A 23,690-nucleotide genomic window follows, 5' to 3' on the forward strand; every position below is an offset into this window, starting at 1 on the left:
TTGCTTTTATTTATAAATGGATTTTACTCCTTGCTAATTTTAGCAAGGTGGATTCTGCCAATGTCGAGGTGTGAACTTTTGACTTGTGAGAAGAGAATGTTCGGTTTAATGTTGATTTTTGTGGACGGATAGGCTCTCGTTATCTGTCTATCTATCACTCGAATATACAAGAGCGATGCGATAGGCAGATAACGAAATTACGATCTTCCTTATTCACGGTTGGCACTCTTGTGTACAAGTTACAATTTTATAGACGTAAAAACTGGCAACATTGCTGCAATTGACATTTGCTTGACCAATCAGGGGCCGCCTTAAGACCAGTTTAGACGTGTTTCCAGTTTAGAATTGTAAAATCCTGTATAACAAAATTGGGCCTAGGTAGTAGCTAAAAATAATAGCATGTTGAAAATAATCCTTAAAGTTCTGAATGAATAATTGGGCTGAGTGTAAGTTAGACTTCTACATTGAGAGTACTGTAGCGTAATTTTTATACCTACCTCATAAAGCCAAATTTCAATAAAATATGAGATATGTAAAATGTATCATGCTAGAACAAGTGTTATTAAAATTGCACCCAAGTAGCATTCGGGGTTCTATATGAGATGTCTAGTCGTTCACATGTACTCCACAAGCTGTGTAAGTCAGCTGTATAAGAGCTGTATAGCTTGCTATAATGCTCTTATAGAACCAGTTTGGGCACAAATTAGACAGCCCTAAGTTCACTATGGCTCACATTAGCAGTATAATAGCATTATAATAGCAGTTTAAGTAGTAACATCGGACTTAAGGCTGACTAATGGCACTATATGGGACGCAGTGTGAACCATACAACGTACATGAGTGTAATAAAGAGTAACAAGTGGCTAAATACACAGCTATCACAGTTATAAAATCCGACAAAAGTACTCCAGTGCTACCTAAAATTCACGTGGGTCCATTTATATTTCTTTATTTTATTTATTCCTCATTAGTTTGGTTTTTTGTGTGCCATCCGGCGGATATCCTTTGGATAAATTTTATGATAACACGCGGTAAGTACCTGTTTTAAATTCTTAATAATGTTAAATGCTATGGGAATGCAAGTTTATCGTGAAATGTATACATATTTACAGCTAAAATATTCACGCGCCTCTGTAAAAACGCGATATTCATTTTAAAATATTTAAAACTGGCTGAGAGGAAATCAACAATTTTCAGTTTTTGACATTATATTGGCATTATAATTATCAATCAATCAATCAATCAATCAATTCTTTATTTCAAGATAACAGTGATCCCATTTTTTTGTTAGTATTACATAAGATATGACTTAAAAACTAATGTTAATACTTAAAAGTTATATTAGACTTAATTATTTTAATTAAACTTATCATTATGGGACAACAAACGTGATCAGCAATCATCTTCAGAATGCTGTTTGTGCTATCCCTGGTTCTACGTAGTAAGGAGGCCGCTTTCTTGCGTATAATTGCTGCGAAGCCGTCGGTTCGAGCCTCCGCAAACATGGCGGAGGCGCTGCAGAACCTAGGCAGCCCAACCAGCACCCTGAAGGCATTGTTGTACACCACTCGCAGAGCATTATACGATTTTTGGGTATAGCTGACCCAAAGGCTACCTGTGTAAAAAGATGAACAAAACGCCTTAAACAAAGTTACTTTTACCCCTTTTGAACATCTAGCAAACCTTCGGGCCAGCATGTTCGCCCTTACACACAACGCTCTCCGTTCTCTCTCTATATCCTCATCGTCCTTTAAGTCGTCGGTAACAATATGCCCTAAGTATTTAAACCTATTGACTCTTACGAGACCGGTCCCGTTGAGTCGAACTGGGGGCACATGCGAGGGGCATTTGTTCCCGGCTTTAAAGACCATTACCTCGCTCTTTTTACCATTGTAAATCAAACCGTGTGACGAGGCATAGGACTCGCATATGGCTACAAGCTTGCGGAGAGCGCCGACCGAGGGCGCCAGCAGCATCATGTCGTCTGCGTAACTGATGTTGTTTAGACATACGCCATCAACATGGCAGCCGACATGAGTGCTGCTAAGCTGCTCAATCAGCGCGTCCACATACAGGTTGAATAATATTGGTGAGCTTAACCCACCTTGTCGTACGCCACATTCGAGCCTATATGTTTCCGTAACCTCACCCGCCCATCTCACACGGTTTTCTTGATTAAGATACCAGTACCTAAGAAGGTGAATGAACTCTGATGGTAGCCTCGACTTCTGTAATTTCTTCCATAAGATGTCGTAAGAGACGAGATCGAATGCCTTAGACAGGTCCAAAAAACAGGCGTATATAGGCGTCTTTCTATCTGTGTAGTATTTGACAGTGTGCTTTAAGCTAAGGATTGCAGTTTCTGTAGACAGCCCAGGTCGAAATCCGAACTGATTGTCGTGAAGTTTGACATAGGTTCTCAAATATGAGTTAATCACACTGTCAAACACCTTGGCCACAACTGTAGCCAGGGAGATAGGCCTGTAATTTGACCCATCCGATGCATCACCTGTCCGGTTTTTAATAATGGGCACCACCAGAGTCTCCAACAACTCAGGCGGCAGATAAGAGTGGCTCAGGCACAGGTTGAACAGCAGAGACAGCACACGCGGTAGATGAGGGCCCGCGTGCCTCAGGTGTTCGATGCATAAACCGTCCCACATTTGTACCACTACAGAGCCAATGTCTATAAATTTATTCTAATGTGAACTAATGTACAGCTAGTAAAAAAAGGTTATTTTAATGATCACAAACAAGTCCTACTACAGCTACTAGCTGTATAACAGTCTCAAACAAGTAAACATAACAGCTTTTGGCTTTATAAATGACCATGTGTGTTCTATTAAAATGCTAGCTCTACAACATCGTACAAGTAGGCTGTTAAACAGCGGTTGCCGTATCTCTACCCTCCTATAATGCTCTTAGTCAGACGGCTGACTAAAGGATAGTTGTTAGAGTATTATAACACCAACAGTCGTATAAAAGTATAACTCTACCCTCCTATAAGTCGCTTAGACAGGTATAGGTGTTATTAATCGCAATAATGCAGCTTATACATCACGAGTGAACTGTAATAATGCTTCAAGTACACCTGGGAACTAAATGTGTACTCTTAAATGGAGTAAAATGCTACTTGGGCATGCCTTTCAAAAAGGTAGCTCTGTCTGTATTCTTGTGGCCAAAAAGTAGTATAATTAAAACTTGAGATATGCTATAGTCTGGTAACTGGTAAAACGATTCAGTAGAAAAAGGCGCGAAAATCAAATTTGTGTAAGGGACATCGAACCTTCGCGCTTCCATTTTTCAAATTTGCCGCCTTTTTCTACTGAGAATAGGTTTGCCAGACTGTATACAAGTATATATGATAAGTAGGTAGGTAAATATTAGAATAAACTTGTATTTCGGAAATTTATCATTGTGAATTCCTAGTATTATAAGACTGATTGTAATGATAAAAATGATGTTAGTTTTACAAGTTGTAAATCATGTTTCGGTATTAAATATGCATTGCAAATGTAATTATTAAAAGTACTTCTTTAGTAAGCGTTTTATTTATATATAAAAAATCTAGTGTGCTAGTACCGCTAGTACTAGCTTAAAACATAGACTATGATTCTCTCTGTTTGTTTGAAATGAGACCTGGCTAAACTATAACTCGTATGTGATATCTCTGGGCGTCCATAGGCTACGGTAACAAACGGGTTGTATGCTTTTTGCCACCGACGTGAATAAAAAAATACGAAAGACGCTTTTATCAACACCTTAAACATTCCTTTTTTAAACCTTGCAACACATCTGTTGAATGTCAAACTGTAGCTGTCAAACGTCATTTGTTTTCTTTCAGAATTATTTTGGATCAAAAACATTCGTTTCCGATCTAAATCTGTTTTCATCTTGAATTTGTGAAGTGATATTTACGTGAAAAATGGCTCTGTTCCCCGGAGCCGTCGCGTTCGACGAATATGGACGCCCATTTATCATATTACGGGACCAGGATAAACAAAAACGGCTTACCGGTCTTGATGCTTTAAGGGTAAGTTTTATTTAATAATTTCCGTATATATTACTAGGAAACCTTCGAGAAACCTATTATAGATTACCTTCTATTAGTCTTGGCCTGTATATCACTAAAAAACTCAATATATTTTGCATAACCTAGCTACCAAAAACCGAACTCGAATTTACGATAAAATTATGATAAAACCTAATATTATCGCTAAATCGTCACTTACATTACTTATTCAGTCTACGTTAGGGTCTAATTAAAGCAAAAACTAGGTCCAGTAACTCGAAATATTCGATTTATCAACTATAATATGACCAGGTGTTTTTGACAATGAGTCACATGATATAGGTAGATGCTCTTTTATATTCGTGAAAGTCTGTTGCTTCCTTAAGAAAATGCTACATTTATTTTAGTATAGATAAAAAATATGTACTAATCATTGAATGATTTATTTATTTATACTTTATTGCACATAAAATATTAAGTACAGATGGTGGACTTAACACCTTAAGGCATTCTCTACCAGTCAACTACTGGGTCAAAGGTGCAGCCTTTGTACTTGAGAATAAGATATCACTACCTACTTACTATTTATAAATTAAATACTAATTAATATAATATAATGATATCATAAACTTTCAATATATACTTTGTATGATATATTTACATAAATATATACATTATACATGTACCTACTGTGAAACATTACTTACATCTGTCAGATAAATTCTTGCACAAGATGCGCTTGAAAGTGATTTTACTTTGAGCTTTTCTGATATTGAGTGGAAGGTCGTTCCACAGGCGTATCGCCTGAACAGTATAGGAGTTGGTCAGGAATCCGTTGCGATGAGGCGGATTGGAAAGCTTAAGGCTTATGATTAGTTTGATTCACAATCAAAGTACTAACAAGGGATGTTTAAGCCATAAATATGTATACATTTATTGATATCATCCCACTCAAGTGTAGAAAACTAACAAAACTGATTACTTATAAATATAAGATTTAGTTTTAAATGTTATAATTTATAAATATTATTAGTTATTTTAATCTTATTATTTAATGTACTCCAGACTTGTGAAACAACAATTTTACCAATAAATAAATAAATCAATCAACTGTTAAGCTAGGGACTAGGGTCACAGAATAAATAATAGTGCTGTTGTTGTTGTCCTAAAGCACCCCAGAGGTGCAAAGAGCCTTCACAAGCTCGCACTATGCCTAGCTCCAGCTCAACCCGACCGCTCACAGCTCTCTTAGGATGGACCGTTGCCAAGATTGCCAAGAGTGTACAGGACGCCCAGAGCTACGGCTTCCACCGCTTAGTAATAATAGTACTACCTATAGAAATGACACTTCCTATAAGACTGAAGTTTGACAGCAATTCAGGGACAAATCATGCTGTCTCTCTGTTGTATGGCACTATTGCAATTACAATTGAAATGACGACTGGTTTGGCCTAGTGGGTAGTGACCCTGCCTACGAAGCTGATGGGGGTTCAAATCCTGGTAAGGGCATTTATTCGTGTGATGAGCATGGATATTTGTTCCTGTCATGGGTGTTTTCTATGTATTTAAGTATTTATATATTATATATATCATTGTCTAAGTACCCTCAACACAAGCCTTATTGAGCTTACTGTTGGACTATGTAATAATGTCCTATAATATGTATTTTTTTTATTTTTTATTTTAACTAATGAGTTTTGGTTGTCATTTGGCAGTTTATTCTATCACAGGGGTCATCAAATAGCGGACCGCCAACTTATTTTGTGCTTATTTAATATATTGGAGTAGATATGGACAGCAATGGTAATTTTATTTTAAAAACCAGACCCCTGAAGGAACTAATTGTTGTACCCTGTTCTATCACTTTTAAGGACCATCATGTCCAACAATTCTTCAGAGCACAGCCCATTGTACAGGCGGTAAAACACACTTAAGGAGGCAAAGTCTCTCCTTAAAGGTTCAATACCACTTATCCTTTACTTTACCACTTCCAGTCACACATCTCAGCGGCGCGCCAGATCGCTGGCATCCTCCGCACGTCTCTCGGCCCCCGCGGCCTGGACAAGATGATGGTGTCCCCCGATGGCGAGGTCACTGTCACCAACGACGGCGCCACCATCTTGAAGTTGATGGATGTGGAGCACCAGATCGGCAAGCTCATGGTGCAGCTGGCACAGAGTCAGGATGATGAGATTGGTGACGGGACTACTGGTGTTGTAGTTCTTGCAGGTATGAATTTTTTAAACATCTATTATTCATGTAGGGCGTATTTATTTATTAATCTTGTATTCATAGGTGACCAGATGTCTAGATTTTCAGGTTCTGAATTATGGCACGTCCCAAAATTTGGGGAATCCAATTTGGGTTAGAAAATTGTCCCATTTTGTTGATAATTAATACCAAAACAAAATAAATTTCTAAGGAATAGGTATAACTTTTTTTTTTTTTGTATGAGTTCTTTATTTAACATAATTTAGTACAATGTAATTACTTAATCTAGTGTACATTTCCATTCTAGACAGTAATAAAAATAAATTAATACAGTTTAGTGAGCTATAGGTGCTCATTATAAACTTTTTAACAACGTGTTTATAACATTGCCATGGGTAAAATCATACTTACACTAAAGCTTAGAAGTAAGCAACAGCCAACAGCATAACTATTATTACGTTCGCTCAGATATAGCTTACGTTTGTTGCATACATAATAACCACCTATAATCAAAACATTTAACGATTAAGCTAAACTAACAGTTTTGATATATTTTATAATTATAACATTTATAACGTATACATATTAATAGACATGATTGTTAGTTGTGGGTAATCATAACAAAAGATAAGCTTGCTAAGTGCATAACAAGCAACCAGGGCTGGCGGTACGCGGCCGGCAGGTATAAGGTAGGGAAGACCAGCATATCAAATTTATTGCAGGGAAGACCGTTATAATAAATAATTTAATACTGAAAATTGCATGTATCAACATAGGTATAAACCTGAATCTAATAATTAATATGAAAAATATATTTTAGTTTTTCGTTGACTTGCATGACATCTAAATGAACATCTGGTCTCCCGCGATACAGGCCTAGCCTAGAGCGGGGACTCCTGGAAACTCTGTTGTCAATCTAGTTATGCACCAACTCCTAAAAACAACTGCTGTATACTTTTTCTGTGTCCTTTTTTATATGGCATAAACTCATAATATTGTTATATATATGTCGCTCAGACACAGAAAGGAAGAGCTTCACTTCTGCTCTCCCAACCGTAACTGGAGTACAGTTTGCCCGAATCCGTAATCAGTGCACCCTCAGTGAAACTGAAAGAGTTAAAAGCGACGAAAGAGCTTGTAGACGGTCTTTTCCACATTGACCTAGAAACTGAAAATGTTTTTAATGAATTTTATAGCTAAGTAAGTGTTACATTTTACCGTGTCGCCTCGCTCAAGCGTCCACTAAGCTAGCACAGCAGCAGACACTAACAATTATTCCTTTTCTCTCAGGCGCCCTGCTCGAGCAGGCCTCCAACCTCCTCGACAAAGGCATCCACCCGATCCGCATCGCCGACGGCTTCGAGATGGCGGCCGCCGCAGCCCTGGCCCATCTTGATTCCATCAGCGAGGCGTTCCCAGTTAACAAGGATACTAGGGATAACCTCATTAAAGTGGCCATGACTACGCTCGGCAGCAAAGTAGTTGTCAAGTGCCATAGGTTGATGGCGGAGATTGCTGTAGATGTGAGTATTTGGACTATTATCCATCAATGTGTTTTAAATAATTTTTAATTCAAAATCAATCGTTTTTAGAGTACCATGTGATCCGTGCGTGCACCAAGGGACACCGAGCAAATTTAAATTAGCCTTTAAATACTTAAAATTGATGAGTAATTTGTGAGAATCATATCAAATTTTCATAAATATGTAATAGTAAATTACTTGTCGTGTCTTCACGATAGTTCACATTATTATCATTCGATTTCCCTCTCGGACTTACAAGAGGACTTTAGACGATTACGGGATTTGATCCGTGAAAAGTTTGAAACTATACCCAATTAAATTCTAAAATACCGGTGATAAACATTTTTTTTTGCTGAAAGACTTGTTTCGGTATAGTCGTCATTCATTGCAATACTGTTCAGCAGGTTTAAAATGACCATTTGAATCCATTTCTCCAGGCCGTGCTATCAGTGGCGGACCTCGAGAAGCGCGACGTGAACTTCGAGCTCATCAAAGTGGAAGGCAAGGTCGGCGGCCGCATGGAGGACTCCCTGCTGGTCAAGGGAGTGGTGGTGGACAAGACCATGAGCCATCCGCAGATGCCGAAAGTTCTCAAGGTCAGTGTTTCTTTGTGTCATAGTTTTACGTTAAAAAATCTTCTTTTGTATTAATTAAACTTGTAATAAATTATAAATTCAATTCAATTCAATTATTTATTTAATTCGAATCCACAATAGATCCATAATTGTTAGTATTTATAACAAATCTTAAAATTAATTAAGGTTAGTGACATACAAAATAATAATAATAAATCTAATAATATATCTACAAGTACAAAAAAATAAATATAAAAAAAAAAAATATAACTAGGCAATCTAGATGCACCACTTCTCAGCATCTGTGGCTGCCACATGCAGTCCATTCCAGTGCATGAGCAGTGGTGCATCTATCTTACATGAAATAATGTAACAGAAAATTTTAAACCAATTTCAACCTGATATAATTTAATTAATCTAAACTTTGAAAGTATGAATATTTCGTACAGTCGACGCGATGCCAAAGATATATTTACTCTTTTCGCCTTATTAAAAAGGAGTAAGGTGCAAAAGTGTAAACATATCTGTGAGTTGGTTAATGATGGAAGCTGGTGCATAGTGGATGTAGAGGTCTTTTACGCATTGACATCAATCAAATCCAATTTTTTCAAGCGAGTTAAGTGATTATTATACAACTGCCAGATAAAATGAGTGTATTGTTTTGACATTTTTTTTGTCAATAAATTTAACATGGCAGTTGTAACCTTTTGTAGCGTCTGCCTTAAGCTAATATCAATTGTAACATATACTGTTCGGTTTAGTAAGACGCCTAGCGACATCTACCGCAAACCTATCTTACTAACCTTACATGTTTCACAGGACGTGAAACTCGCCATCCTCACCTGCCCGTTCGAGCCCCCGAAGCCCAAGACCAAGCACAAGCTGCAAGTCGGTTCAGCGGAGCAGTACCGCGAACTCCGCGCCTATGAACACGACAAGTTCCTCGAGATGGTGCGACGTGTCAAGGTAACATATCACTTTGTACCAGTTGTAATTCTAAGGTTCATTTCCAGATTCCTACCTTTAAATTAGACGATCACGAGGTTAGTGATTGGTCCAATTCGGAGTGACTAAAATGAGTTCTGAAGGGGGGTATTTCACATTTTGGTGCCTTGACCAGGATCAAGACCTGTCTGTTTTAGACCAAGCACAAGCTAGAGCTTAGGACTGCTCCACTAAACCAACTTAGAAGTTGGTTTAAAGTTGGTTTAGTGGAGCAGTCCTGCGAGCTCCGCGCCTACGAGCACGATAAGTTCCTCGAGATATGCGACGGGTTAATATAACCTCATTTTAAACCAGTTGTGATATCCTGACCAGGTTGGTCTCTGAAGCCCAAGACCAAGCATAAGCTGCAAGTCGGTTCAGCGGACGAATACCGCGAACTCCGCGCCTACGAACACGACAAGTTCCTCGAGATGGTGCGACGCGTCAAGCTAACATGACTTCACTTTATAACATTCGATAGTTTATTTCCAAATTCCTACCTTTAGACCAGTGGTGGGCAAACTTTCTTCATGAAGGGCCAGAAAGTTTAAGAATTTAAGAGGGCCAGAATTGGAGCAAATCTGTATTTTGATTTGCGATTATCGTGGGCCCATGCCACATACTAATTATTTCATAGAACCAGCGGCGGGCCGAATAAAAGCCTTTCGCGGGCCGGAGCTGGCCACTGATTTAGACGACAAAATTCAGAGTGAATTAAGAGCCCTTAATCCTTGGAGCGTTCTCCGATTTCACGAAATAACGCTCGATAGATGGCGTTGGCGCTCGGTACGCGAGCGCCGGCAACGCGACGCGCGTTTCAATGCAGACTAGAATAATCTTGATAGTTTTCAATATAATTTCAAGCAACATTAATTTTAGTGTTATATGATATCATATGGGCACTCTTTATTTTATTTTATATGCACAGTAGTTTTTTTTATGTACACTACTACTAAGTGTACAGACTACAGAGTGTACTATAACCCTTGCTCTTTATTCTGTCTCTTTCACACCAATGGAAAATGAAGAAGTTAGTAAATGACTGCAGGTATAAATAAAGTATATTAGTGCGATAGAGAGACAGATAGTGTTTCGTTGTCGTATCGTAAACGATTGGCATGTTGGCCACACACTTGCTTGGTGCCTAGCCAAAATACCAATCGTTTGCGTATATTAGTGCGATAGAGAGACAGTAGTGTTTCGTTGTCGTATCGTAAACGATTGGCATGTTGGCTACGCACCCATGATACCTAGCCAAGAAGCCAATCGATTGCGCATATTAGTGCGATAGAGAGACAGATAGTGTTTCCTTGTCGTATCGTAAACGTTTGGCATGTTGGCTACGCACCCATGCTGCCCAGCCAAGATGCCAATCGTTTGTGCATATTAGTACGAGAGAGAGACAGATAGTGTTTCGTTGTCGTATCGATTGGCATGGTGGCTACGCACCCATGCTGCCTAGTCAAGATGCCAATCGTTTGCGCACATTAGTGCTATAGAGTTTCAGTGTTATTTGAAATCACTTTAGGGTTTGTATTATTATTTATGACCCGAATGAAGTCCATCCAGGTTCTTATGATGGTGTCAGGAGTTGGTCACCAGAACTCCTAATCTACTCATTATAATTCCATCGTGCTTGGGCTCAAAAGATTTGCCCTGACGAACACCATCGATCTAGATGAGGTCCAGGGTCTCATGACGGAGTCAGGAGTTGGTCACCAGAACTCCCCAGAACTCCTAATCTACTCATCATAACTCCATCGAGTTTGGGCTCAATAGATTTACCCTGATGAGCACCATCAATATAGATGAAGTCCAGGGTCTCATGATGGAGTCAGGAGTAGGTCACTAGAACTCCTAATCTACTCATTATAATTCCATCGTGTTTGGGCTCAAAAGATTTGCCCTGACGAGTACCATCGATCTAGATGAAGTCCAGGGTCTCATGATGGAGTCAGGAGTTGGTCACCATAATTCCTAATCTACTCATCATAACTCCATCGTGTTTGGGCTCAATAGATTTGCCCTCACGAGCACCATCAATCTAGATGATGTTCAGGGTCTCATGATGGAGTCAGGAGTTGGTCACCAGAGCTCCTAATCTACTCATCATAACTCCATCGTGTTTGGGCTCAATAGAGTTGCCCTGACGAGCACCATCAATCTAGATCAGGTCCAGGGTCTCATGATGGACTCAGGAGTTGGTCACCAGAACTCGTAATCGATTTATCATAACTCCATCGTGTTTGGGCTCAATAGATTTACCCCGACAAGCACCATCAAATTACCATTATGATGAATAGATTAGGAGTTCTGGTGACCAACTCCTGAGTCCATCATGAGACCCTCGACTTAATCTAGATCGATGGTACTCATCAGGGCAAATCTTTTGAGCCCAAACACGATGGAGTTATGATGAATAGACTAGGAGTTCTGGTGACCAACTCCTGAGTCCATCATGAGACCCTGGACCTGATCTAGATTGATGGTGCTCGTCAGGGCAACTCTATTGAGCCCAAACACGATGGAGTTATGATGAGTAGATTAGGAGCTCTGGTGACCAACTCCTGACTCCATCATGAGACCCTGGACCTCATCTAGGTCGATGGTGCTCGTTATGGCAAATCTCATGAGCCCAAACACGTTGGAATTATAATGAGTAGATTAGGAGTTCTAGTGACCAACTCCTGACTCCATCATGAGACCCTGGACTTTATCTAGATTGATGATGCTCGTCAGGGCAAATCTATTGAGCCCAAACACGATGAGGTTATGATGAGTTAGTTTAGGAGTTCTGGTGACCAACTCCTGACTCCATCATGAGACCCTGGACCTCATCTAGATCGATGGTGTTCATCAGGGCAAATCTATTGAGCCCAAAAACGATGGAGTTATGATCAGTAGATTAGGAGTTCTGGTGACCAACTCCTGACTCCATCATGAGACCCTGGACCTCATCTAGGTCGATGGTGTTCGTCAGGGCAAATCTATTGAGCCCAAACACGATGGAGTTATGATGAGTAGATTAGGAGTTCTGGTGACCAACTCCTGACTCCATCATGAGACCCTGGGCCTCATCTAGATCTATGGTGCTCGTCAGGGCAAATCTTTTGAGCCAAAACACGATGGAATTATAATGAATAGATTAGGAGTTCTAGGGACCAACTCCTGACTCCATCATGAGACCCTGGACTTTATCTAGATTGGTGGTGCTCGTCAGGGCAAATCTATTGAGCCCAAACACGATGGCGTTATGATAAGTAGATTAAGAGTCCTGGTGACCAACTCCTGACTCCATCATGAGACCCTGGACCTCATCTAGATCGATGGTGTTCGTCAGGGCAAATCTTTTGAGCCCAAACACGATGGGATTATAATGAGTAGATTAGGAGTTCTGGTGACCAACTCCTGACTCCATCATGAGAACTTGGACTTCATCCGGGTCAAAAATAATAATGCAAATGCAAACCCTAACGTAATTTCAAGTAAAAATGCGTTTTTCAGAAAATCGCAGCCAAATAACACTAGACCCTACTCATAGTGTTGTGTTCCTGCCGGTGAGTAAGGTTGCCAGAGCTCAACGAGGGGTGGGAGGGGGTTAGAGTCGGCAACGCGCATGTAACTCCTCTGGAGTTGCAGGCGTACATAGGCTACGGATACTGCTTACCATCAGGCGGGCCGTAAGCTTGTTTGCCACCGACGTAGTATAAAAAAAAGGACCACTGAAAATCCATCAATAAGCGAGAGTCTGTTAAGCATAGTGTAAAAAATGAACTTTTATTAAGATTTTCTAATCGCAGTATATAGCACTTCTCGGAACTCCGTAGCTGATTACGATCGCAACGAATGCCTGACAATCGAGCACAGGTCCGTCCTCTAAGCGCGCTCCGCGCGGACTGAGAGCGGGGCGTCGCTGCTGCGTGATTTATACGTGTTTTAAAAAAATATAAATTTACGGCAATGTAGGTCCCATAGTTATGATTTTTTTTTTTATAGGTTAACATAAAGTTACAGTTTGCTATAATATTATTTTTAAAGCAAAATATGCGTACAATTTGCGGAAAAAAAATATAATAAAACCCTGTTTTCGCCAAAAAAATGAAGAAAACTCGGAAGGTATTTTATCAGTTTTTTCAAATGAATCTTCGATTGTTAATCATTCCAGCCCCTCGTACGAGATATGTTGAATCAAATTGTAGTCATTCATGTAACAAATGATTCTTGTTTACAGCAAAATTGAGAACCGAAACGCCACATCTCACTGCAAAATTTGGAAAAGACTCCCAAAAAAACTCATTAAAAAAGAGGTTTAAAAGAGAAAATGAAAATTTGAACTGTTGGAGCCGCTAGTTTAGGAAACGATTATTTAAGTACGTTACCAGTTTTTGAATAAATACTAATAGTTACGTCGTAATCTTGAATGAAAAAGGAAGCATTTTACAAAATACGCTCGTCTGTAGGAATAAGGACTCTTAAATGAGTTCTGGGCTGCTATTACATTTTGGTGCCTTTCCGTTCTACAACCTCTCTCTCTCTACTACCAAGACTAAACTAGCTACAAGTTGGTTCAGCGGAGTATTACTGCGAGTTCCATGCCTACTTACACAGGTTCCTAGAGATGGTGCTTTTGTCCCTCATTTGTGTAATATTCTGTCGGTCTGTTAGCTAGTTTTACACTTAGGTTTTATGGTTCACTCCGAGGTTCCTAGACTATGACTTATGAGATTAAGCCCAATCATTGGAGAAATTCATACACTGATTGATAACGCAAAATATCTAAATATAATACACTGGTTGTTGAATTGTGGAAAATAGAAAAACGTAACTATAAATAAATAAATATTATAGGACATTATTACACAAATTGACTAAGTCCCACAGTAAGCTCAATAAGGTTGAGGGTACTTAGACAACGATGTATATAATATATAAATATTTATAAATACTTAAATACATAGAAAACACCCATGACTCAGGAACAAATATCCATGCTCATCACACGAATAAATGCCCTTACCAGGATTTGAACCCGGGACCATCAGCATCGTAGGCAGGGTCACTACCCACTAGGCCAAACCGGTCGTCAAATTCTAGATTGAAATTAGTTCTAAATTCATCCTGACTTTCTCGTTCCGAGCCTAGGGACAACATTTTGAACTGAATTCAACTCATTTCCCCAGGAAACCGGAGCGACCTTAGCCATCTGCCAATGGGGCTTCGACGACGAGGCCAACCACCTTCTCCTCGCCGAGGGTCTGCCCGCCGTCCGCTGGGTCGGAGGACCTGAGATGGAGCTGATAGCCATCGCTACTGGAGGCAGGATTGTGCCTCGCTTTGAAGAACTCACCCCGGAGAAGCTTGGAAAGTGTGGTCTTGTTCGGGAACTAGGTAAGTAAATATTGATATTTAAGTAGCTTAATGTTTGTTGGCTATATTAGAGTTAGACCAAGCTAAGTTGGCAGCTATTTTGATAGCCCAGACGGTACAAGTCTTATTTGTAATGTGTAGCTTCTATGAAATTATATTTTTTACTTAACACTTGCACCATCTGGATTATCAAAATGGCTGCCAACTTAGCTTGGTTCGTCTCTAGCTATCTGTTAATCCCTGAGGGTCTATCCGCCGTCCGTTGGATGGGAGGACCTGAGACACAGAATGACGCTTCCTACAAAACCGAAGTTTGGCAGCGGTTCAGAGACGAATCATGACGTCCCTTTCTAATGTATGATACTATCCCTTTTAGTTATTTAAGGATGTCAAAATACAAGTCATTATCTTATCTGTGGTTGTGCACGCAAAGGGACGGTAAGTTGTGCCAACGAATAATTGCTCGGAGCAATTCTGAGCCGAACGGAGCCAAGATGGGCATCTTGTAAGGATGAAGGAGGTTTTGACGACCGGTTTGGCCTAGTGGGTAGTGACCCTGCCTACGAAGCTGATGGTCCCGTGTTCTAATCCTGGTAAGGGCATGTATTTGTGTGATGAGCATGGATATTTGTTCCTGAGTCATGGGTGTTTTCTATGTATTTAAGTATTTATAAATATTTATATATTATATATATCGTTGTCTAAGTACCCTCAACACAAGCCTTATTGAGCTTACTGTGGGACTTAGTCAATTTGTGTAATAATGTCCTATAATATTTATTTATTTATTTATTATTTATTTATCAGTTTCGCCCCACTGCTTGAGATAGAACTGATAGCCAACAATGCTAGAGGTAGAAGTGTGCCTTGCTTTGAAGAACTTACTGTACCTATGGCTTAAATGTACCTAGTCAGTACAGTAAACAGCCCTTGAAACCCGAATTTATCTAAGGTTTTACATCTATTCTATCAATAAAAACTTTGAAAGAAAGTAACTGAATAAGTAACCCTAAATGCTTGTTCCAGCCTTCGGCACGTCCAAAGAGGAGATGCTAGTGATCGAGGAGTGCAGCAACTCCCGCGCAGTCACCGTGCTCATGCGCGGCGGCAACCGGATGATCGTCGAGGAGGCCAAACGTTCCGTACATGACGCTCTATGCATCGTGCGCAGTTTAGTGCAGGTTCGCATCCTTTTTTATACCACGTCGGTGGCAAACTAGCACACGGCCCGTCTGATGGTAAGCAGTCACCGTAGCCTATGGACGTCTGCAACTCTAGATGTGTTACATGCACGTTGCGTTTATAAACCTGTACACTCCTTTTTTGAAGAATCCCATACTTTAGGCAGGCAGCTCTTTCCACAGCCGGAGCGTCCGCGCGAGGATTCCTCTTAAACCGCACAGTGCGCGATCATTTAGGCTCTAGGGTGAGATGATGAACCCCTTTTTTTTTTACTTTGTTGCACAATACACATATAATAATGTGGAAATGGCGGGCTTAATGCTAAATGGCATTTTATATAAATCATCATGCTTTTAATGGGAGGAGGTGGAAATTTATAACGGATTGTTATTCTATATGACAGGATTCCCGCGTGGTGTACGGCGGCGGCGCCGCCGAGATCTCGTGCTCGCTGGCCGTCGCGCGCGCCGCCGAGAGCATCTCTTCCTTGGACCAGTACTCGTTCCGCGGCTTCGCTGACGCGCTGGAAGCCGTCCCGCTCGCACTCGCAGAGAACAGGTGAGATATTGTTGTGTTCATAAGCTACATATTATATGACGTCATTTTATACACCTACAAAAATGTGAAATAACGAAAAAAACCTATTGTTTTACTGTTCAAGCAAATGGTATAATTGTGGTAACTATTTCAGTTTTGCTAATGGTGACAGATGAGAAAATCCCCGTTTTCAATACAGGCCAGAATGGATTTAGTAAAACCACTAGTCTTACTGGGTTACTTATGATTTATATCTGTTTCGTCAGCGGCCTGTCTCCCATCGACGCGCTGTCGGAGGTGAAGGCGCGGCAGGTGGCCGACAAGAACGCCAACCTCGGCATCGACTGCATGGGAAAAGGTATGCATATCAATTATCAACATCCTAGCTTACTTTTCATTTCTGCCTGCTTCTGAAAATCCTACGTGCTACGACAAAACTAACATGTATAACATCTATTTCAGTTGTAATATTGTAACTCTCTCTCTCTCCGCCTAGCCTTATCCCATCATTTGGGGTCGGCTCTCCTAGTCCTTCTTCGCCAGGACGCTCTGTCCTGGGTTGTCCTAGATGTGACGTTTGCATCGTTCATGTCCCTTTCTATAGTAGCTATCCATGTTTGGAGGGGTCTTCCTCTCTTTGGCGCCGGAAACATTTCGAGTACTTGTCGGGTCATGTGTTCAGGTGGACGACGCATTACACGAGCTTCTCTTGGATTGATTTTACCCTGAAGCTACCACGGATGAGGGTATTTGTAATATTGTAACATTATAATATTATCCATTTCAGGTTCAAACGACATGAAGGCCATGAACGTGATCGAGTCTCTGCACTCGAAGAAACAGCAGATCGCGCTCGCCACCCAGCTCGTCAAGATGATCCTGAAAATCGACGACGTCAGGTCGCCGGCCGACTCCATCCAGTAATCCCACTTCTGAACAACTAGGGTACAAGCCAATCCCACTTCTGAACCACTAGGATGGCAAACAGATCCCACTCACAACCACTCGGATCACAACTTCGACAATTCAGATGACTCAGATCATCTCGAATATAAAATAATGTAGTATTGCAATAATACTGCTCGCGGCTCGCGGCGTAATGTTTTACGTGTAAAATTGCTCCTCTGTGTGATGACTTCTTCAACGCATTACAATGTGATGTCTATGGTAGTGTTTAGAAGTTAAAATATGAGTGGGATTTAAATATATGTAATGATTGTTACTAACTAGTTGCCGCGGTTCATGCGAGTCATGACTGTCATGAGTTTATATTCAATGTTTAAAAACTCGCATGGAATGGTTGCGTAAGGGCTCATTTAGACGGTGCGAGAACTCGCATGCGAGTTTAATTACATTGCGGTATTTGATCGGTCGGCTGAATTGGATATAACCTCAATAGTCCGCAATGAAACTAAAATCGCATGCGAGTTTGCGTGCCGTCTAAATGAGCCCTAATTATCGGTATATTTTGTACGATCTTCAGATACCTGTTGAAGCAGGTTTAATGCAATTCATAACCATTCAGAACGCTAGAATCGCCTCGTAATGTTGCCTTTCTGTATTAATATTTTTATATTGGTAATACATATATTTATGCTGGTCATTTTTTTTTTAATTTTCGTGTGTTTAGAGTGGTAAAATGTACATTACAGTACCTTCTACAGTTGTCTAATGATGTGAGGACTTCAAGGTTTTCTCGATGTTGACATAAACATGCTTATTTTAGCAGTGTTAAAATGGCTCATTTTACAACTTTAATGAAACGTTTGATGTGTATTCCATCACACTTTTACCAAACATGTCTCAATTCACTAATTCTTATTTTAGGTTATTCGAGTTCAGTATGCTAGTTTAAGTTATCGATGCATTTTATTGAACGGGATACGTGCGTATCTCAAGCCTTATTGCACTAATAAAAATAATAAAATTAATTCAACTGTTTTTATTATAGTCGGCGCAAACTAAGAACAGAATTTGACAGTTATGTGCCCACCATATCCACCCCAGTCAACCGGTCTTAGCTTCATATAAATAAAGGACAATTTATAACTGTCAAATTGTGATTTTAGTAAATTTCCACTGTAGTTTCCTTTTTGACCAGTAGGGCTAAGATGGTCGGTTTTCTATCATCTGTCATCATGCCTGTCTCGTTCTAACACGTATGTAAGTGCGAAAGTGACGCATGACATGACAAGTGATAAAAATGCAACCATGATACCGCCGCTGGTACCATTTGAACATGTGTTCAAAGGGTTAATATTCTTCCTAGTAGACATAACGGAGACGCATAATCTCTACGGTTCATAATACAGTCAATTTGGTGATGTAAAAAGGTCTGACTTTGGCAGAGAAAATACTACAAAAACTGCCACAACCAAAATTCAGACCCGTCGGTCGCTTGCTGACGTTTGAACCAGTTTCATTGAACCACATCCTTGGCTTTATTCTTTCCTAATATTCATCTCTCCATCTTGAATGTCCCCTAGTCGTGTTATCCCAACTCTTTACTGTATCTCTCCTGCCATTATCCTGACTATATGCAGGCCTATCATATCTTTGCAAGTCCTGACTGTTCCTTCTTTGAGGTGATGGTCTATTTAACCTTGGAGGTCTATCTCGATCAGTCCCTCTATCCTTTCTTCTACTCTTGACAGGCAATCTATTACTTTTAGGTAATTGGTTATAACACTCTTTTAAATCCTTCGACGGCGACAATCTGCTATCTGACCCTCGAGGACTGTCTCGATCGGTTCCTATTCTTAGTCTGCCTTCAGTATACAAAGACTTTTCATGACTACTGGAGTCTTGGATCAATTGGTCTCTATAACCAATAAATTGAGGCGGTCCTCCTGAGTTTAAAAAGCTTAGTCCAGGTACTATTCCTGCTGCAAAGCTTTCAGGTTCCTGGATAATCCAGGAACTATACCCGCCCTCTTCATTATCTTCAGAGCTTGGAGTTCTATCCCGGTTTTCATTCAAATGTGCTCCATTCTTGGCCTGGGAGAATTGGGAGCCCCTGACTGGCGTTTGATTTACTTCCTTACTTCTTCCTTGTCCAAGCCTCACATCTGATCCCAAAGAGTTCTGAATAGTCGGCCTAGCTCCAAACCTTGGTTGAGAAGTCAGTGCTTTAGCGCTTGATCTGTTCTTACCAGATATTTCATCTTGATCATTTTCTGTCAAGTCTATTACACCACCTTTTCTCTGAGTAATCTTTGCTCCAAATCCATTTTTAGCTTGAGATGTCACTCGTTCTGCAGCTGCCAAGGCAGCAAATCCATCTTGATCTGGGACAGTTAAGTCTACTATACCACTTCTCCTATTCCCTTTAGCTTCTATGGAACAGTGTTTATCCTGATTGGTTCCCATTCTATTCTTGGCATAAGTCAGGCCCAGATCTCCAGAGTTTTCAGGTATAGTGCTGCCATCAGAAGTAACTGGATTATGTTCTGGAGAAGCGGGTTGACGGATAAGTTGAGATCCACCTGCCTTGACTCTAAAAGTTACGATCTTAAAGCCAAGGGCAGCTTGAAGATTCTGGGCATTCAGGGTCTCAAGTGATTTTTCATCAATTATAAAGGTTACTATCCTGTCTTTATTCTTTTCCACTCTCTCGTGAAGCACCTGCCAGTACCCAGTGTTAAGACCTTTGTTCTGTGATTTAAGTAGATCTAAGGCCTGTTGAACCGAGGCTGCCTCTGATTCTGGGATCTTAGTAATAACCTTGGGCGGATTAGGCAATTGCTCTTCTGGAACGACAGAAAGTTGCACCCCGGGCCAAGGCTCAAGATACTGAGTTTCTTCCGTAAGCCAATCCTTACTACGCTGGTCGACACATGTAACTTGGATCCATCCTTTCTTATGTGTGAAGCTCAGGAATTCTGGCCCACCACCACTTGTAAACTGCTTAGTTATAGCTCGGAGTAAATGATGGTGCACCATTTTCATTTGGTCTGGGTTCATGGGTTCTTTGTTTTGAATTCCAACACGTAAAGGAGCTGTATTCTGGGAGCCAAGAGATGGCTGTTCACTGATTGCAGTGACCGGTACCAAATATTTCTCTGCAGATCCCCGACTATCTTTCTTGCTTAGGGAATCTTGTCTGTTATCAGATTCGCTAGTCAGATTAGGAATTTCCTTAGGAGGTATGTGAAGTGTTAACAGGTTTTTTCGTTTTTCGGGAGCTAATTCAATCATCAAGGGGTATTTTTTAACTATATCTGGCCAGGGCATTAAGCACAGCTTGATGGCTTCCTCTTCAGGAACCCCATGAACTATAAGCTTGCGGAATTTTTTTCTTGGGTTCTTTTGTGTTGGTTGTAGAGCTCCAGAAACACTTAACTGAATATTTTTTTTGGGCTTTGAAGGGAACTCTGCAAACTTTACTTTATTACTATGTGTAATAGTGTAGTTATGAGCCTCAGTACCGTTGGATCCATTTTTTTCCCCAAAACCTTTTGCTTGTGCGATTGAATTAGTTGGCTTTGCAGAACTCGGCACTGAAGTTCCAGAAGCATTTCCCTGTTTGGGACAAGAAATTGTGCGAGTTGAAAGTGTAGGTGTAGACCAATTTTGCTCAGAACTGTCTACTCGGCCATTGTTATTATGTGTCCCAGCTTTAGTACTGTGAGATCCATTTTTCACCCAAAAACCTTGTGTGGTTGAATTGGTTGCCCTCATAGAGCTTGAGACTGAAGTTTCAGAAACTTCTCTCTGTCTGGGACAAGTAATTGTAGAAGTTGAATTTACTGTAGACCAATATTGCCCTGATTTCTCAATTCTGTCAGTGGTATGTCTCCATGCCTCAGTACTGTTAGATCCATTTTTCACCCCAGAACCTTGATTTGATTGGTTGGTTGCCCATGCAGAACTCTGTGCTGAAGTTCCCGAAACATTTCCCTGTCTGGGACAAGAAATCATAGGAGTCGAATGTACAGAAGGTACTGTATGTGTAGACCAATTTCGCTGTGGAGTAGATAATACTTGGCCAGTATTTTCATGCAACTGGTTGTCATTGGAGTTGATTATATTATTTATTCCTTGTATTTGTTCCATTATTGTTTGTCACTGGTTGCTTGGTAGACATGAAGTGACCTGAGAAAAATACTTATTTTTATAAACAAATAAAAAAAAAAAAACATTGTTCATACACTGATACCCAATAAGAAAAAAAATTAACATTTGAGCTTGTATTTTCAATACAACTGTAATATTAAACAAGACATAGGTGCTAGAAAACGTTTTCGAGGTTTTCAATATATATAATATATTTCATACATAAAAATAATATTAATTAATATTATAAAAATTACACTTAAATACGTCTCCGGGAGTTTTAATACTTTGAATCAACCTTTTCGAAACACTTGTTATACACTTAATTACATATCAAAAGCTATGTATCGTACAAGACACAAGTTGAACATGAAATACGAACTTATTTAGGCATAGATATAATGATCAAAAAGTGTAGGCAGTTCTAAATATTTAGAATAACAAGACTTAACATACCTCAAAATTTATCAACGTTTTCGTGATTCATTAAGCCCGGCTTGCAGCGGTTGTACGGGAGAGGTACCCGAGCGTAGCTATTATTTTAGTTTCTAAATTCAAGCATTCAACTAATTCAACCAATTCAAGATTATAAATTATGATCGTTCTCGCAAAACAAACTTCGCTCATTGTATTCAATGTGTACTCATGACATTGACAGTTGGAAAATTGAAAAAACTGTTGGAGATGTGGAACAAAACGATGCGGATGAATAATAATAATCAGTAAACAATGTGTAGAATAAGTTGCGGTAAATAAATCAGAATTCCATTAATGTAGTTTGCAGGGCATAAGCTAAGGAGAATCATGGAGATATAGGAGAATAACTATAACCACTACTTTCAACTTGGAAAATGCCTCGGCCTGCCAAGCCTGCGTGAATACCATATAAAACCTTTTAATTATAACCTTGCGAATACTACACGCTCCACAAGATCATGTTTATCATAATTTTGAAGTGTATACCTGTATACTCACTTTAGGGCCGTATGCTTGTTTGCCACCAATTAGGCCAGACATGTAGAAACTCACCGATTAGCAAATAGTGAGGATGGGTACCAAATGGGTACTCTACTACGAACACGAATATTCGTCGCAGGGCGTAGGATATTTTTAAAATTTAATATAAATATACGGAAACGAATACACCATTTTTTCTCCATTTGCGCATGCCTAAATTAAAAACGTGTTTTTCACCACACCAGCTGGTAAAGGGTCTCTTGATTGTTTAAAAACTGATGAGAAAGTTGCATTTTATCCACATGTGGGGCAAAGTAATCCGATGCAAATTGTGGGTTGTTTCCTTATGTTGTAAAATAAAAGTCAATTGTAGGTACTAACTATCCATAGTTAGTACAATTGACTTTTAAATGATAAATATTTATTAACGTTCACTTGGATTTGATTTGGTTTGATATTTTTCGGTTGTACCTACTAACCTCGCATTGATGTGTTGAAAATTTTTGTGTTTCACTCGTGGCACAATTTATTTAACCTTCGTGCCTTGAAACCCTTCGCAACGCTTCAAGATTCCACTTTTCGAACCACTCGCTACGCTCGTAGTTTAATTTTGGAACCTGTCCCTTGCTCGGGTATCAATATTAGCACGACCAGTATACAAAAATTTTGCCCCCTTGTAAAACAAATAGTCTTATTTAGCAATGATTTTTATATCTTTATACTTAACAGTTTTTGGTTCATCGATTTCATCCCCCCATAAGTCCACCATCTCCTTTTTAATCAGATTGTAAAGATTTAACCACTACAAAACAGTGGACGCGGCTGCAGCAATGATAATGTCTTCCATGTATTCCATAATAAAAAAAAAAAAAAATGGACTCGCACGAAGATATACGGCTGTTCGGAAATCATCGTACTCGTTGTTCCCGAAAACAACTAGGTATTCGGCTAGGACCCACTTAATATATATTATACAGTAATAATATATACTACCTAATCTATGCCCACATGTGTGTAGTATTGTTAGGGTTCGTGTATCTGATTGCTTTTTTTCATTAAAAAAAATAATAATAATGGTATATATGGATAATAACAATATCGGTCTATATTGAAATGGCGGGTATTAAACACTTATCGACGGTTGGTCGATGAAATGCGCGGTACGTCATTTTACCATAGACAGCTGTCTTTTTTTTTATGGTAGAGGAGGCAAACGAGCAGACGGATCACCTGATGGTAAGCGATTACCGCCGCCCATGGACACCTGCAACACCAGAGGGGTTGTAA

At 39.8% G+C, this 23,690-nt stretch overlaps 2 protein-coding genes across 4 annotated transcripts; one reads left to right on the forward strand and one right to left on the reverse strand.

The window, feature by feature from the left end:
- Window positions 1-3,815: 3,815 nt before the first annotated feature.
- Window positions 3,816-18,322, forward strand: LOC133532101 (T-complex protein 1 subunit epsilon). Its single transcript, XM_061870598.1, has 10 exons — window positions 3,816-4,033; window positions 6,007-6,241; window positions 7,514-7,746; window positions 8,184-8,342; window positions 9,141-9,287; window positions 14,486-14,693; window positions 15,699-15,853; window positions 16,258-16,412; window positions 16,658-16,749; window positions 17,179-18,322. The coding sequence occupies exons 1-10, from the start codon at window positions 3,926-3,928 to the stop codon at window positions 17,313-17,315; spliced, it is 1,629 nt and encodes a 542-aa protein (XP_061726582.1). The 5' UTR covers window positions 3,816-3,925; the 3' UTR covers window positions 17,316-18,322.
- LOC133532100 (uncharacterized) lies at window positions 18,242-22,403 on the reverse strand. Of its 3 annotated transcripts, none has more exons than XM_061870597.1 (2): window positions 21,903-22,403; window positions 18,242-21,485 (listed from the first exon to the last, which is right to left on the reverse strand). In XM_061870597.1, exon 2 carries the CDS (start codon window positions 21,444-21,446, stop codon window positions 18,843-18,845), a length of 2,604 nt encoding a protein of 867 aa, XP_061726581.1. In that variant the 5' UTR covers window positions 21,447-21,485; window positions 21,903-22,403; the 3' UTR covers window positions 18,242-18,842. The 3 variants fall into 3 exon arrangements, with proteins under 3 accessions (XP_061726581.1, XP_061726579.1, XP_061726580.1); XM_061870595.1 differs by having other exon boundaries at window positions 21,899-22,395; XM_061870596.1 differs by lacking the exon at window positions 21,903-22,403 and adding an exon at window positions 21,704-21,851.
- Window positions 22,404-23,690: the final 1,287 nt, after the last annotated feature.

The sequence above is a fragment of the Cydia pomonella genome, chromosome 26, assembly GCF_033807575.1.
Source record: "Cydia pomonella isolate Wapato2018A chromosome 26, ilCydPomo1, whole genome shotgun sequence".
NCBI lineage: Eukaryota > Metazoa > Arthropoda > Insecta > Lepidoptera > Tortricidae > Cydia > Cydia pomonella.

Excerpts from the sequence above, each read along its gene's own strand:
- LOC133532101 (XM_061870598.1), top strand. The coding sequence starts at position 3,926 with ATGGCTCTGTTCCCCGGAGCCGTCGCGTTCGACGAATATGGACGCCCA. Across the intron at positions 6,242-7,513 it reads TGGTGTTGTAGTTCTTGCAG|GCGCCCTGCTCGAGCAGGCC; the intron begins GTATGAATTTTT and ends CTTTTCTCTCAG. Across the intron at positions 7,747-8,183 it reads TGGCGGAGATTGCTGTAGAT|GCCGTGCTATCAGTGGCGGA; the intron begins GTGAGTATTTGG and ends CCATTTCTCCAG.
- LOC133532100 (XM_061870597.1), bottom strand. The coding sequence starts at position 21,446 with ATGGAACAAATACAAGGAATAAATAATATAATCAACTCCAATGACAAC.